At 38.0% G+C, this 15,809-nt stretch overlaps 2 protein-coding genes across 4 annotated transcripts in view; both read right to left on the bottom strand.

Annotated features, from left to right (window-relative positions):
* LOC132700334 (uncharacterized) overlaps nt 1–9,413 on the bottom strand; it is an 89,167-nt gene extending 79,754 nt beyond the window's left edge. Inside the window, exon 1 of the mRNA XM_060667564.1 lies at nt 8,696–9,413. Coding sequence (XP_060523547.1) covers nt 8,696–8,709 — 14 coding nt within the window. The 5' untranslated portion in view covers nt 8,710–9,413. The remainder of the gene's footprint in view (nt 1–8,695) is intronic.
* A 1,478-nt stretch (nt 9,414–10,891) lies between these two features.
* The window catches only part of LOC132701346 (protein TANC2), a 69,620-nt gene continuing 64,702 nt past the window's right edge, over nt 10,892–15,809 (bottom strand). The window contains exons 7-12 of one of the 3 annotated variants that reach the window (XM_060669168.1): nt 15,480–15,809; nt 15,191–15,427; nt 12,942–15,137; nt 12,536–12,887; nt 12,285–12,480; nt 10,892–12,232 (exon numbers count right to left, since the gene is read on the bottom strand). In XM_060669168.1, coding sequence (XP_060525151.1) covers nt 11,951–12,232; nt 12,285–12,480; nt 12,536–12,887; nt 12,942–15,137; nt 15,191–15,427; nt 15,480–15,809 — 3,593 coding nt within the window. In that variant the 3' untranslated portion in view covers nt 10,892–11,950. The remainder of the gene's footprint in view (nt 12,233–12,284; nt 12,481–12,535; nt 12,888–12,941; nt 15,138–15,190; nt 15,428–15,479) is intronic. The other 2 variants (XM_060669167.1, XM_060669169.1) reach the window with 2 other exon arrangements.

Genomic DNA, 15,809 nt, shown 5'->3' with positions numbered 1-15,809 from the left:
TCACGCAGGACTTAGCTAATGCCATCGATGACCATGCACAGCTGGATGTCATTTATGTAGATTTAACAAAAGCCTTTGACAGACTAGATCACAGCATTCTGTTAAACAAATTATCTAGAATTGGATTTTCCCCCTCTTCACTCACGTTGACGGAATCATACTTAACTAACCGCAGGCACTACGTTTTCGAGGATAGTTTCACTTCGAGCGAATATAATGTAACTTCGGGTGTGCCACAGGGCTCCGTCCTAGGGCCCTTATTGTTAAATCATTTTCTTGATTGCATTCGACTGCAACATGGTTTGAAGATTCTAAATCTGTGGTGTAACAACAACATGATGCCTCTTAACATTAACAAATGTAGTGTCACGTGTTACTCTTCGAAATCGTCCCCAATTCTCTTTGACTACAGCATTGGCTCAACATCTCTTGGTAGACCGGACTCAGTGCGCGACCTAATATTTAATAAAAAGTTGTCGTTTCTCGATCACATCGAGTCAATAGTGGCAAGCTCATCTAAAACTTTAGGTTTTTTGGTCAGATGCGGTAGGGATTTTGCTTCACATAACTCGATAAAGCTTTTGTTTACCGCTTTTATTCGCTCGAAGTTAGAATATGCATTTGCCGCCTGGTCGCCTGGCTATAGCGTTCGTTCGCAGAACTTGGAGTCCATTCAAAGGCGATTTCTAAAATATATGTATTATAAAACTCATGGATCTTATCCTGAACAGGGTGTTCCTCAGACTGAGTTGTTGAATTTGTTTTCGATGGACTTTCTGCAGACCAGGCGCGAGTATTTGTCACAAGTTTTGTTATACAAGCTGATTCATAATTCGGTAAGTTGTCCTGACTTACTTGAGCAGTTGAATTTCATTGTTCCCCGGTTAGCATCGCGATACTCTGCTATCTTTTACCTTCCCACGGCGAGGACTAATGTCTTGAAGTTCTCTCCCTTATATAATATGTGCAACGTTTCCGACCGTACCAGCGATTTAAACATTTTTAATTGCAGTTCGAGTAGCATTAGGCTAAAATTCTGTTGTGCCTAGTCTTCTTGCAATTTCGTTGCCTTCGCAGTTGAGTAATTTCCTTCATTAGTATTTTTCTTATGTTCATTTTGTTGCGGATCATCTTTTTTGCAATATTAGTGTATTTGCGTGGTGATATTTATACTTTGTAACTTTGTAATTCTGATGAAATGGTGTTCTCCTGCTCTATAATTGGGTTTGATCCTGTTGAGCAGTGTATGTAAATAAATGAATAAATAAATAAATAAATAAATTAGAAAAAGTTCTTCGGCCGCTGAGGAGAACCAATGTGCCCCATCTTTGCTGGCTCATTTTTGGTTTTTAGAGATATCAAGGTAAACACAAACAAAATATAGGGTTAGTATCCAAGTTTTTTCCAAGTGATGTATAAAACAAAACAAATTTTCTGGCTTTATATTTTATGCGTTTAATGGAATATCTTAGTCTGACTACAATGATGCAAGGCACTTTATATTTTAGGCCACTCGTTTTTGACAAATCAGCAAAAATATGAAATTTGAATGAAATATGAAATGAACGTGTTGCATACTATACTATTTCTACGACCGTTAGTGTTGGTTAGCAAATACATATAGTATACATATACGTTCACTGGCGTGACCATCAGAATTGACAAACGTCAAAATTCAAAGCGTGGGAAATATCTCCGACAACATCCGATCGCTCCCAAATCCGTGCGTCAAAATCCCGGAAATGTTCGAAGTGGCTCGGATTAAGTATTTTGCAGACGGGAGTAGAAAAATATGTTTATGTTTGTCATATAGTAAACAACGTTGTCCAAACCATTATTGTTAAAATGGTTTTTAGCGAATTTAGCATCCGTGAAAGAAGCGATATGCTTCAAGTATACTTTCTGAATAATAAAAGTGTAACCGCAGCTGGTTGTCAGTATATTAGACTTTATCCAGAGCGCCGAGATTCTTCAAAACCAAGACTGGCAAAGAAATTGACAGAAAACGGTAACGTATTAAATTCTTAAAAAGGATGCCGGAACATATTAGGATTCTATCAAGCATATCCAGTTTCCTCAATTACTAGAGTATATGAAGGAGTTTTGTTTGAATTTTTCAAATAGAGATAATGAGAATAATAATTTTTTGAAAAACATTTTATGAACTGAGGAAAGTTCGTTCACTACAAGAAAGGGTTGTAATAGACAAAATACGCGATATTGGTTTTTAAATAATCCTAGACAAATACGCGAAATAAAAATTTAGAGGTATTAATGTATGGCGTAGATGGGCATATTTTGGGTACGATATTTATAGATCAAAAGTTAACTGGAGATCATTATTTGCGACTCTTAGAGCACCAAATTGAACAATATATAGAAAATTTGGCCCTAAATATATCAGCGCTGATTATATGCCAGCAAGACGGTGCCCTCCTCACAAGTTAAACATTTTCTTAACATGTTGGGGTTGGATAAGGAACGGCAGAACTATGGATTGGCCAGCCAACAGCGCCAACTTAACTTTAATGGATTTTTTCCTTTGTAATAATGTCGTGGAACTTGAGCAAATGATTTCAGAGGCAATCAATCAGTTAAGGAGACAATTAATGTGTTCATACAGCAGCATCTAGAATAGTTAAAGAATTTTTTACTTTAGTGTGCCTTGTCATTTTTAGTGTTTTTTTAAACACGTCGGTGTTCCATTAAAAAAATATGATGTAGGCTTATAGGTCAGAAAATTGATAGTGTTTTGTTTTATACGTCATTTGGAAAAAAACTTGGCTACCAACCCTACATTCTGTTTTTTTGTTTACCTTGATATATCTAAAAACAAAAAGGTACGGTACATAGGTATAATTTATAAGTATAAAGCTCTTTGAAGTAATTTGAATGAATTTAATGGTATTCTAGTTCCTCCAAAATGAAACCCGAAGTTGAAAACCGCTACTAACGAGAACTATGTTAATTAAAAACAAAAAAAGAACAAGTTGGTGTCGTCACAGCGTTTCCTGCGCGAGAGGAAGCGGTGATCTATAATCTCCGATGGCTTAGTTGTTCTCGTTCGAATTTTACAATGGCGGGGAAAGGACAAAGAAAAGCAGATTGTTGCACAGATACTCGTTACGTAAGGACTAGAATTAAAGCATTCGATTCTTTGCCGCGGCGATCGATACGCTCGTAAATCCCGTAAAGACCCGTGGCTCTGAATATCGTTGGGAACGGTGTCGAAGAGAACGGGGGCCGGGATACGCAGAAGACAAAGGTCTTTCGAGAAATTCCGCGAGGTAATTTCAATTTTAAATCCGGACCCGCCGGGGAGTCTCGGGGATTGTTGCGCGGAATTATTGCGTAAATAAATAAATGAGATGATGGTCTAGGGCGGCGGGCACCGTTGCTTTGTAAAGGAGAACCCGCCGTCGATCGATTTTTCCAAGCATTTTGCCTATGCTCTTCAATATACACAATTAAGAAGACATTTTCATAAACGTAGAGTACCAACAATTTCTTGGCTGTCATCAAATATTTCTCCGGAGTTCTTTACAGCTGGATCTTAGTCCAGGAGAGCCCCTGAATGAAAGGTTTTTAACATCTCTGGATAGCGAATCATAAACTTTGTTATTTAATTTTTTTTGCTCAGCGCATATATTGCTCGATAACGATCGTAGGCTCGGTTTTATGTTACGTCTCCTGACGGTCCTCAAGAGGCCTACTCGGGTGAAATAGAACCCAGATTGCAGATTCTACCAAGAAGGAACACCAATGGAAAGGCTTCGTCTGCTGGCTGCAACCCAAACAGAGGCAACGACCTACATCAAGAGCCCACTATCAAATTTGTGACGAACTCAAATAAAGCCACTATGGAAGGAGATACAATAGATCCGTTGGGGCAGAAACTATCAATATGAATCAATCTTTCGAATTCTTAAGAAACAACATAAGATATTCCGCAGAAGAGAATTTTTTTAGTGACTATTGATTAACCAAATGTGTGAAGAATTTTGAGGCAAAAGAGTTATGTTTTATATACTTGAAAAAAAGTTCCTTCGCAGTGGATTCTTGGTGCGTACCCCACATATTCGCAATCATATCAGTAATTTTGACTACAAAATCTACAAAACGAAGCATGATAGGTATATCTGTTTACTGTTTTACTAAGGCAGATTTCGATGAATAAGCGGAAGGAGGCTTTCAAAAGTATTGTTTCTAAGCATGCCGCTGCATCCACTTATGAATGTATTGAGCGCTATTTTATTGTAATAGTTCACATGGAAAAGTTTTTCATTTTGGTCCAAACCTTCCGAATTGCTAATCCGCTGTATTACACTACTCTAAATGTTCGTTTTTGAATGATCTTGTTCTAGTTAATTCCTGAATTAGGCAATGTAAATTTCTCCTATCTGCAAAGTATTGAATAGGCGCGCATCTCTTATGCTTAACCAATCGGTCAACTCTGCCATATTAGTTGCGAAATAATAATTACAAAGAGCCTCCCTACTGAACGATTTCTTACACCTATTCAAAAGACGTAACAATTCAAACATGCTGCATTATATGCTAATATTTAGCAATCTGATAGGTAAATTAAGCAAAATTTGAACAAAATGCAAAATACGGATATTAATAATAATAATAATAAAATGAAATTGGATTTCGTCGATATACTATTTTTGATATCACGGCTGAGCCCAGGTTAGCTTTAATCTTCTATCCATATGAAAACCAGCAATACTTTTGGTGATTTTTCCCAAATTACTTGAGTATTCACTCTTGAGTTACGGGTATCTAAGCAAAACTGATCACCCGATTTCTGTTGCCGGATTACGCAATGCCAATTGCCGTGCGAAAAATTCATACGTCGGCCATGTGTGATTTGGTTCCATTAAAACTCATTTTCTTTGAGCACATTAAAGTGTATAGCAATAAATATCACTAGGTACAGTTAACTCGTTTTCAGACCATTTGCTATACGTGCGGTGCCCCAGATTTCATATTTCATTTGCATCGTCCTCTTTGATATTTACTTTCTTGAACCCGAACTGTCGTAAACGGCTTAGGCGAATTAAATTCCTAGAAAATTTCGACCACACCGCACCATATCTGCGCCATATATACGCGATGTGGTTATTAATTAATTATCTTTTTTACGCAAAATTATTTTCTTTTAAGTTTGGGACGCTCTGACCAACCTTGGCATATGAAAACCATATTCGTAAATCTAGGTTTTCGTTACTTTCTTTACATAAACTTTTCACCGTCTTAATTACAATAATTGCCCTAAATTACCCAAATAAAAATTGTTAAACATAACATCAATTACGCGCGAGTTTTCTAGCGTGTAATATCAGAACGTCCACTGTGGCTGTCGCGAATGGGTTTCGTGCGAGCGTGAGTCTCGGCTCGCTCAAACTTTGATTGGCAAAAACTTGCGGAATTAATTGCTGACTAAATTGAAGCTTCTCCGGGTGACAAGCCGGAGCGAATTAAACGGGGACAATAAAGTTATCCTACCAAATAATTTATTATACCCTGCCAAGATCGTTAATCTTTTCAGGGATTTATTTTGCCACGTTTTGTGCTACACCTATCGACATCTAAACCTGTAAACCACAAAGGAAAATCACAGAAGGATTATATTAACTGGTTCATGAAATGGAATATGGTGAGATAAAGGAGACCATCTCAAATATAGGTATGGTTTGTTTATAGATATAACAAAGTGACCAATTGCTTTTGAATGGGATTATCCAAGGGTGGTCATTAACATACAATGCAACAAGATTATTACCTAAAGTTTCGGAATTTAAAGTCAGGTAAAATTGTGGTCCGTAATAGAAAATAATTTTATACCTACCTGTCTTTAATATTATTTACTTTGGTATACTACTTAGTTTAAGTTTATTAGTAATCATTCTTATTTCGTGTGTAATACAGCGTGTGTTGAATCGTGTGCGAATTATGCAAAATATGTGCGAGTCTAGTGTATCTCAGGAGATGCGCGCGCCCAAATGTAGAAAACACTATTGTATTGAGACTACGGAAGTTATAAACAATGTTTATTTGACTCATTGAACGAGGTGCCAGAAAGCAAGCATCTTTAGAAGAAACGGCCACATTGACAAAAATTCCAACATTAACTATATGGAAAACTGTGAATAAATCCCATTTCAGCGAGGAAAAAAAGAAGCGATGCTGACATTTTCTCGAATGTAGATGAAAGTGATCAAGATATAATACGGCGTAAAATTTACCAGTTATACGAGGAACAAAGTGTGCCTACATTAGATATCTTAAGTATGAGGCTTGAAAAAGATGAAACAGGTGTTAAATGTGGCAGAACTACCTTATGGAAATGTATTCAACACATGGGTTTTAGATTTAAAAAAATTGACAAAAGTTTTAATGGAATCTTTTACAATTCGGAAATGGCGACTAGAATATCTAGAAAAAAAAAGGATTTACAGAGAACAACAAAGGCCAATTATTTACTTGGATGAAACCTGGTTCGACACTTATGATACGCCGGAAAAGGGTTGGGTTGACTCAACTGATAAGTGTAAAACAAAGGCACCATTAAAAAGAGGTAAAAGAATAACTATTTTGCATGCTGACTCTAAAGATGGTTGGATTCCAAATGGACTTTCTCTGTCTGCGAAAAATATTAAAGATTCTTCTCTGGATGACCATGAAGCCACCACCGCTGATTTATTTGAAAGTTGGTTTAAAAACAAACTAGTTCCAAACATTCCTCCTAATAGCGTAATTGTAATGGACAATGCAAGTTATCACAGTAGACAGTTAACTAAAACCCCTCCCTCATGTGACACAAAAGCAAAAATCCAAAACTAAATGTATAATAACGACATTTATTTTCACAAAGATTATGCCAAAAAGCAATTAATTGAGGTTCTACAAAACTTGAACCTACAAAAGGAATACGTCTGCGATGATAATTATGCAAAAAATCTAGGGCATACAGTTTTAAGGTTTCCACCTTACCACTGTATATTTAATTCCATTGAACATGTTTATGTATTATGTGAATAATTTTAAGTAATTTAAGTATACATACATTAATAAATAAATATTGTTTAGTGTCTTTCCTAACAAAACCCCAAATAATTAAATTCTAAGCAAAGTACGGACCTGTTCGGTCATATTTAATTCTTACAGCTTGCCCGGGTCTTTCCTTAATTCATATCAGTTAGTCACTTTCTTATATCTATGAACAGACTATACAAGCATAAATAGAATTAATATAGAAACATAAATAGAAATAAACCGAAGTTTCCTGGATTAAAAAAAAAATCATTCTAGGAAAGTACTTGTTGACTTATCATCGACTCCTCTCAATAATTGTGTTATTTTGGAAGTTTCAGACTCCACGGTGATATTATATTTGGTCGAAAGTGTTGTGTAACTAAAGGAACACCAATAAGGAAAGAAAAGTATAAAAAAGTATAAGCGGGAGTAACACTTGTACTGCGATTAACATCTTGCAGGTGTGTGTCGGTAGGTTACCAACTATCCAGCAGACATTCATTAATAGTTCAATTTTTGATACGATACGAATTGAACCCCTTTGTGTCGACTCAAACACACTGGCTAAAAGTTAAATTGCAGAATTAAATTTTGTCGTTATTTCACAGGCTTCTGATGGATAACATTGGTGGCAGGATATAGTTCCTAAAATGTCGTATAGGTATCCCCACTCTTGAATAGCTCGTTATGTGGAATAAAGATTTTACTTTGATATAATATCTAGGTATTCCTGCTCTTTAATAGCTGGAAGATTTGTTAACAATTAAAACAAAAAAAGAAAACTTTTTCCTGCTTCTTGCCACAATTCTTAATTTTGAAGTTATTCCCTCTCATGTGTTTGCATATAAACCCGCCGTGCTTATTTTTTGCCAGTCTTAACACTATTCTGAGCTGTTGAGAATTCAATAGGATTGTTGACATAGGTATGGGATATAGGTTTCGAAAATTTTGCACCAACGACGTTATTTGCAATTTAATTTAATTTATTTCTATCTATCTAATCTATTTAATTTATTTGCGACATATTTAATTAAAAAAGCAAAATATCTTAGAGCTATTATAACACAAATTTCAAATGTTATATAACTTTTTTCCTTTGCATCAGTCAACAGCGAAATTTCGGCAGTAGTGTTGACTGATTGCCTTTTAAAGGCAATCTGTCATCATTATTTATTGAACAGGATGTGTCCGAGGATGAATATATCCTAATTGTTTTTTAGGAAGCCGTAAAAGATCCAAACTTTTTTACAAGCCATATGTTATGTTTTAAAAGAAACGCTGGTTCGTCAGGTATAGGAGTTGGTACTGGGAACACAGGTGGCTCGCACAGTGTTAGAGTTTCAATTCCCATGTAAAATATCAATTCTCCGCCAACAAGAAAAAAAAATATATTTTTTTAACTAAAAATGAACTGATTTTATTTATCTTTCTCTACATTCCACGCTTTGAGTTTATTAAATATCCATCCTTTGAAAAAAGACATGAAATGACGTCAACTCGATGATCGTTCTAATTGCGATCGCACGGGGTCCAGTTCAATGGATGTCAGACTGAGTTGCGGACCTGCCTTACAATTTCAATCAATTATCAGGTAAAGTAATCGCTTATAGAGTTGCCGGAACGAAACGAGGAACACCAACACAAAGCAACTAACCTTTCGTGGTGCATGACTCTGATACAAAGCCGATACCCTTCGGCAAACGCTGCTTCACGTTTTTCCTCAACTTCTCCACATAATTCCGTAACGGTACCCCCTTGAACCTATTGTCTCTGCGTCTAACGGCACATATAAACAAGTCTTTAATTACTTTCCCTGTCGTTTTCGATCTGTACACATTCACTTCACCGTCCGAAAAAGTCCCACACGCACCGAATTTTTACGACAGGAAACTTAACGTCCGTCTGTTAAGGGGAGCCGCGACTATTTTTAACCACCCCAGGTCTCGCGGTCTTTGTATCCCAAACAACAAACATGCAGATTCGACGGAAATGTGCGAGAGCGTTTGGGGAGCGAGAGGCAACGCGAGTCGACCACTCTGCACACCTGACGTTCGCGCTTTAAAACAGTATTCGCGCCGTCTGCTGAACTCTACAGGTATTGCCTCCCCCTCCCGCTTGGTTTTCAGTTGTTCTTTGTCAGGAGTGCGTTGCGCAATATCCGCCTGTCTTCTTCTTGATTCCGGGACCAGAGCAGTAACGGTAAGTCCGCCGTTTATATTTACTTTTGGATTGGATTAGGTGCAATCGGAACCGGCTCGCTAATTAATTATAATCGCGCCGAATTTCAGTTAAAACTGCGTTTTTTTCGTCGTTTTCGATAATACAGGGCTCGTCTACGATTTAATTGCGAATACATGAACCGATGTGCTCGGAAACGAAGGTCCGTTGATCTACTAGAGACCACTACTAAAGCTTCTTCCAGTTTTGCCATTTCCGTATAGGCAAAAGAGTTTTCCACAAATTGTACCTCGCTGACTTAAAGGAGGATAAGGCAGAATCACATGGAGTTGCAAAATTGAGCCTACGTCTTCTGAGTCCTTGACTGATCCTTGAGTGATTGATTGGTTAGGTTCTTCTTAACCTTGGAAACTACCGAAACCCAACAAAACTTCTGCAAAAGCAAAAGCTAGGGATGTGATGAACTTGTAATCTTGCCCGTAAACAGTTCATGGAGGAGATTGGCCGGCTTCCCCAAATCCTTCTATGTTAAATTACAGGATACTGTAGGAAAATAAATGGGTGAGAAAGAGCAACACTTAACGCATCAGCACGAACTTTGTTCGATTGATTGATCAAAGAGTTTCGAATAATATATTATGAAATTATCTGAGGAAGTTATTCTATTGTCAATGGAATTCTCTTCTTAGGATTTTTCGTCAAAACTTTTGTATTTATTAGCTCAGGTATCACAATAAGAAGACATAAGTTGGACAAATATTGAGTTTCATATATTCCCATGTCCATTCCCAATCATATATATATATATATATATATATATATATATATATATATATATATATATATATATATATATATATATATATATATATATATATATATATATTGTTGTTAATATACTCTTAGAAAGCGACATGACTAATCGCTTGAAGTTTGAAATTATTTAATAAGAAGCTGGATTAGGGAAATTCCCGTTTTAAAATTGTTAGTAATTATACATCTAATTGTCAGCACTGCTTTTATTTTGAGTATACATTTGATATTTTCAGCAGACGTTTGACGTTTATATCTACTAAACGTACAACCTTTTGTAAGTGAAATAACCAAACCACTTTCATTATGGTGGTTGCTAGTTGTTAGGTATTTTGCTAATATCTTTTGAATACTTGCCAATGCTTACAATACCTTTTCTCTCATGAATTGTATGTTTGTGTATTTGAATACGTAATGTGTATTCTTAAAAACCTTTTGGTTAAATACATAAAAATAAATATCTAATAATTAAAGTGGCTAGCCGGTTGAATTGTCACCCAGGATACTTGCGTGTTACTTTTATTAATGAACTACCGAACTGGAACAGATGTTATTATGAATAGGTAGTCAATAAATATAATCCCTGTCCCAAATTAGAACGAGGGAGACGTACATGGATGACGTGAAAATAGATATAGGGTCGCTAATTTTATCTTACCGGATTGATATCGTGTGATGGATAATTTTTTCAATTTTATTTCAAATAATTGTGACATTCAGACCTTCCTTTTAAGATTTTTTTCCTGCCTACCCTTGAAATAAGTTACGGGAAAAAAAAACTAAAGTTCTTAATAATATATAGTATAATATATTATTTTTCTTATAAAAAATATAAATTTACAGTATTCCTTATTTGCGGTACTCTCGATACCAAATGGTTTTATGAAAGGTTCAGTGAAACGAAAAATGACGCATAATCCTTTATTTTTCTCTCTTTGTTCAAAATTTCTGATAACATTTTCGGTTTTCAAAATTACAAATTCATTCTTAACCATAAATTTCACCACCAAAACAGTCAAACTGTCGATAATAAATTAAAAAAATACTGCAACAAAAAAATGCTTGGCAAGAAATGAATAATTTTCTAAATGTTTTTCAATAAATTAAATACAGGAAATAAAATTTATTTTTCTCATAAAATATGTATATTTACAGTATTACTTATTTGCGGTACTCTCGATACCAAATGGTTTTATGAAAGGTTCAGTGAAACGAAAAATGACGCATAATCCTTTATTTTTCTCTCTTTGTTCAAAATTTCCGATAACATTTTCGGTTTTCAAAATTACAAATTCATTCTTAAACATAAATTTCACCACCAAAACAGTCAAACTGTCGATAATAAATTAAAAAAATACTGCAACAAAAAAAATGCTTGGCAAGAAATGAATAATTTTCTAAATGTTTTTCAATAAATTAAATACACGAAATAAAATTTATACAATAGATTATTAGCTTTTCAATGCGATATATGATTTTTTCCGATAATAGGTAAAATATAAATAACAAATCACAAATAAAACAATAAATCTACAAAATGTTGCATTGTTGCTGCGGCTATATTTATGTCATCGTTTGAAAAATATAAAATCGATTATAGAGAATACAAAAGCTAGGAACACCTCAATTCATATATTCGTTTTCGACTTTAAAACGATATATAACCATCGAAATTTAATATAAAAAACATTAACACCCTACTATATGTTGAACAAATATCAAGCGATTATTGTAAAACCTATATTGTAACCTATATAAGTGCATTTTACGCTTAGTCACATTAAAACGAAAGCTTGTTCGCTACGAAAGCTATAGGGAATGATGAGAACCCAGAAAATAAATTAAAAAACTTACATATTTACAAAATTCGCTTATTTCTCTAGTATTCACAACGCTTTTCGTTCAGTCTTTTCCGAAATCATTCGTGTAACGTGTCGACGGAGGCGGTGAAATTCCGGTGGCCCGATATCCGTGCCATTGGCGTCATCTTATTCCCAATCTCCTCTTGTAAATACGCCAACACCTTCTTGACTTCCGCGTTTTGGACAGGAGCCAGTTTTTGAGCCTCGACGATGTCATGAAGTGCTTCGTCGTAATGTCTCAAGTCAAACTTGGCTTTCGCTAGGGCGTAAAACGCTTCGTAAGAGTCGGGTTTCATCTCCAGTGCGTCCATTGCCAATTCGATCGCCTCTTCGGGTTCCTAAAACTTCACCGTCAGTAATACGTAAAACAGTTAAAGGCACAAATGGTACATTGAGTTTCCTCTTGCATCTCGAATAGTTTAGCAGGAAATTGATTTGGAGCTGGTGGAATGCTTGGTTATGTTCGTCTTGGTCGTCGTTGGGAAATTTTTTCAGCGCGTACTGATATCTGTGAGCCGCTTCTCTCAATCTGCTCTTTCTGTACAAGATGTTGCCGTCTTCCAGAAGCTTATTGAGAAGAATGAGCCTAAATAATTACAATACCTTCAGAACCGTTCCCATTTCTATCGCGCAATATTTACATTATTTCTGGTTTGCCCGCTGCCATGGCCCACGTTGCTGGTCCCAATTTGGCGCCCTTCTTGAGGAAACATTGAACCACCTGTATATTCCTGCAGCCTATGGCTCTGTCGAGCGGCCTCATTCCGTTTACGTCGACATGTTCAATTACGGCTCCTCTGTCGAGCAGAAACTGCACCAAGGTAGGATTTCCCTGGAACGCAGCCAAATCCAAAGGAGTCCGACCAGTTTTGTCGGTGTGGTTGATATTTGCGCCTCTCTCGATCAAACTTTGAGCTGCCTGGATTTTGCCTCTAAGGCAGGCCCAACACAGCGCCGTCATTCCTTCCTTGTCTTCTCTGTTAATATCTGAGCCTATGAATAGAAACAATTAGTCTTTAGTAAGTATATTGTTATTAACAAGCTCACCTTTATCGAGGAGAAGATCTATAACGCCGATATGACCTTCGGAGGCTGCAAGCATTAAGGGAGTCCTTCCCACATTGTCTACCTGCTCTACAGCCGCATGATTTTGTATTAATCTTTCGGCTACAGCCCAGTGTCCCTCTTTGACTGCTATTAAAAGGGGGGCGAGATCCTTCTTATTGGTTACCGAAATACTGGCACCTCTGCTAATTAAAGCGGAGCATACCGCGTGACAGCCATTTGCAGCGGCAACCGTGAGCGCAGTCTCTCCACTTATTGTGTCCGCAACGTCTGCGTTAACTTCGGCCATATCCAGTAAATATTCGACAATCTCAGCATGGCCTTGACCGGCAGCCGCGATTAGAGCTTGTTGGGCCGCTTCTGCAAGTTCGACGTCTTCTGGATTTTTCAAGATCCAATCACAAGCCAGTAGATACCCCACCACGTTCAAACAACCGTTTCGAGCTGCGTGGACTAAGGGGCAGTACCCGACGGCGTCAGCGTGACCCGGACTGGCGCCAGCAGCAATCAGTTGCCTTACTACGTCACAATGACCTTTGGCAGATGCCAGAGATAGCGCCGTGCATCCTTGATTGTTTGTCAGCTCTACATCCGCCCCAAACTCCAAAAGAAGCGATACCATCGGAACGTTGCCCTCGTTTGCGTACAAACATAGTACGGGCGCTTTGCCAAGGTAATCTGTAATATAATCAGCTGACGCACCGGCTAACAAAAGAAGCCGCGACACTTTGACATTCGGACTGTAGATATTTCGTAATTGGCAAATCGCGGCTGAAACGTTTTCCGAACTTTCGTTGACCCAATATGCCTGCAAATCCCTGGAGCTTACGCTCGATAGGGTCATGTTTCGATAGACGTGAGCCTTAAGTATGTGATGGCCTAGTTCGAGTGTTTTCTCTGCATCCAATGGCGTCTGGACTCTGGATAATCTGAAGGCGATTCCCGAGTGTCCTGCTCTAAGGTCGCACAAGAATTTCGTGGCTTCGTTTTCATCTCGGCGGATCAACCATTCCCTAAACGACGGATGGAAAAACATGTAGGTGTTGTCTAGCCTCTTTACCAGGAATCCGGAAAGAAGTTTGAACCGTTGAAGGAAGTCTTTCCATGATAGAAAGTTGTTGACAAACAACGCGTTCACGGAATAGTAGATTTCCAATAGAGTAAGGGGATATAAAGCAGCTAAGCATATGCTGAGGATCTGGGTTACTTTTTCGAACGAACGAATAGTTGGAAATCGAAGGTTGAAATGTAGCAGATATATCTGCGACAACGTTACAGGAAGTACTTTATATCCTGAAGATTTTGCCACCAACTGCCCGCGTTCGAGCAAATCTAAAGTGAGTTTGGCAAATAAAAATGACCCTTCAGACAAATTCAAAAGATGTTGCGAGAATTTGTGTTGAGAGACGCTCCCACTTTCCTGCTTTCCGTTGATGGATAAGGTTATATTGTTTTGGATACTTGGGCTATTTTGCAGGCGAAAGCTAATGTAGCTCAAGATATCTTTCTGTATATTTTCGTTGCTGGCGTTACTATCCAAACTTATCCTCGTGTATGGTAATTGCTTGGTGAGTTCTTGCAATTGGGTCCGAACTGTCGCGATGACTTTTAACCAGGTAGGGAAGTTCGGCATGTGTTTTGCCAGGAATGTTGTAATGGTGTCACCGTGGTCGGGCCTGTGGTATTCCGCTTCGCACAAACCGTCGACCAATATTGCACAATTGCTATTCTCTATCTTGCCGATACGTCTTAAGCTGGCAAGGGGTTCTAGAATGCCTCGCGTAAACGCCATATCCGGATTTACTATGCACTCTTTTAACGACAAAACTGCTTGGAGGTGAGGCTCGTTCAATAACAGCTCTCTATAAGCTGTCAATTGAGGCGCCTGGCAGAGTTGCGCGGCCAGAGAATGTATGAAATCAGGTACCAGGCAAGTGTTGTTGTTATCGGCTTGACAGAAGTGGTAGGCCACAACCGAGCTCGCAATCTGCTTTATTTTCTCAGACACGAGGTCAATCTGGTAGTAGACGGTTTGGGAGCTGCGCTCTGGCGAGTGAACTGATTGGTAAACAGGTTCCTTCCGCCTGCCAAAACAACTATATTCTACAATTTGGAGAACGAGGGCGGTTTTTCCAGTTCCAGGATTTCCGGTGATGAGGATTCCTGTACTTGATGAAGCTAGAAATTCTTTATTTTCGACATCTAAACTGTTACTAATTGATTCAACTTACCTATTATATCTTCCATTTCTTTGAATAGCCAGTGCCGTCCCAGAAATAGAGGATCGGGTTCTTGTAGAGGAACCTCAAAGAATAACGGTTTCAGAGTGAGTTGGGGGCTTCTGTACTGGGCGAACCGTATCTTTGGATCCACTGTCCCTTTGATCGGTGTGGTTCTAGCTGATCTCCTAATGCACGTCCGCCTGTCTCTGAACAAGTTGAGATCCTCCACCTGGCCAGGCTGAGAGGCTAAAATGGTCAAATTTTTATTTAACATCAACTAAACTATTGAGAGACTCACTAGTAACACTGTGCCTTCTGCTGATGGGGCTCGTGCTGCAATTGCTTTGACCGGACATTGACATAGACATGAGGGATGCTACGCTATCGGAACTAGGATTAGTCCTATGGGGATCTTCCGAACTGCCAGTTAGCGTAGATACGGGGCTGGTATTCGTCGACATCATGGTGCTGGTTTCGTAGTTGGTGAGTGAGGCGCAAGAATCGTGGCTGCATACTGGATTGGGTTTGGTTCTTCTGGCACCGTCGCCCAGCAACAGACCCAGTCGCATGTACATATCATGTTCCGAAGACTTTTTAGCTGGCGATGATTTCATTTGAGCTTCGTCAT

The sequence above is a fragment of the Cylas formicarius genome, unplaced genomic scaffold (assembly GCF_029955315.1).
Source record: "Cylas formicarius isolate icCylForm1 unplaced genomic scaffold, icCylForm1.1 PGA_scaffold_4__25_contigs__length_36172078, whole genome shotgun sequence".
Lineage (NCBI taxonomy): Eukaryota > Metazoa > Arthropoda > Insecta > Coleoptera > Brentidae > Cylas > Cylas formicarius.
Note: the sequence above shows the minus strand (reverse complement) of the source record. Positions and strands in the feature narration are given on the sequence as shown.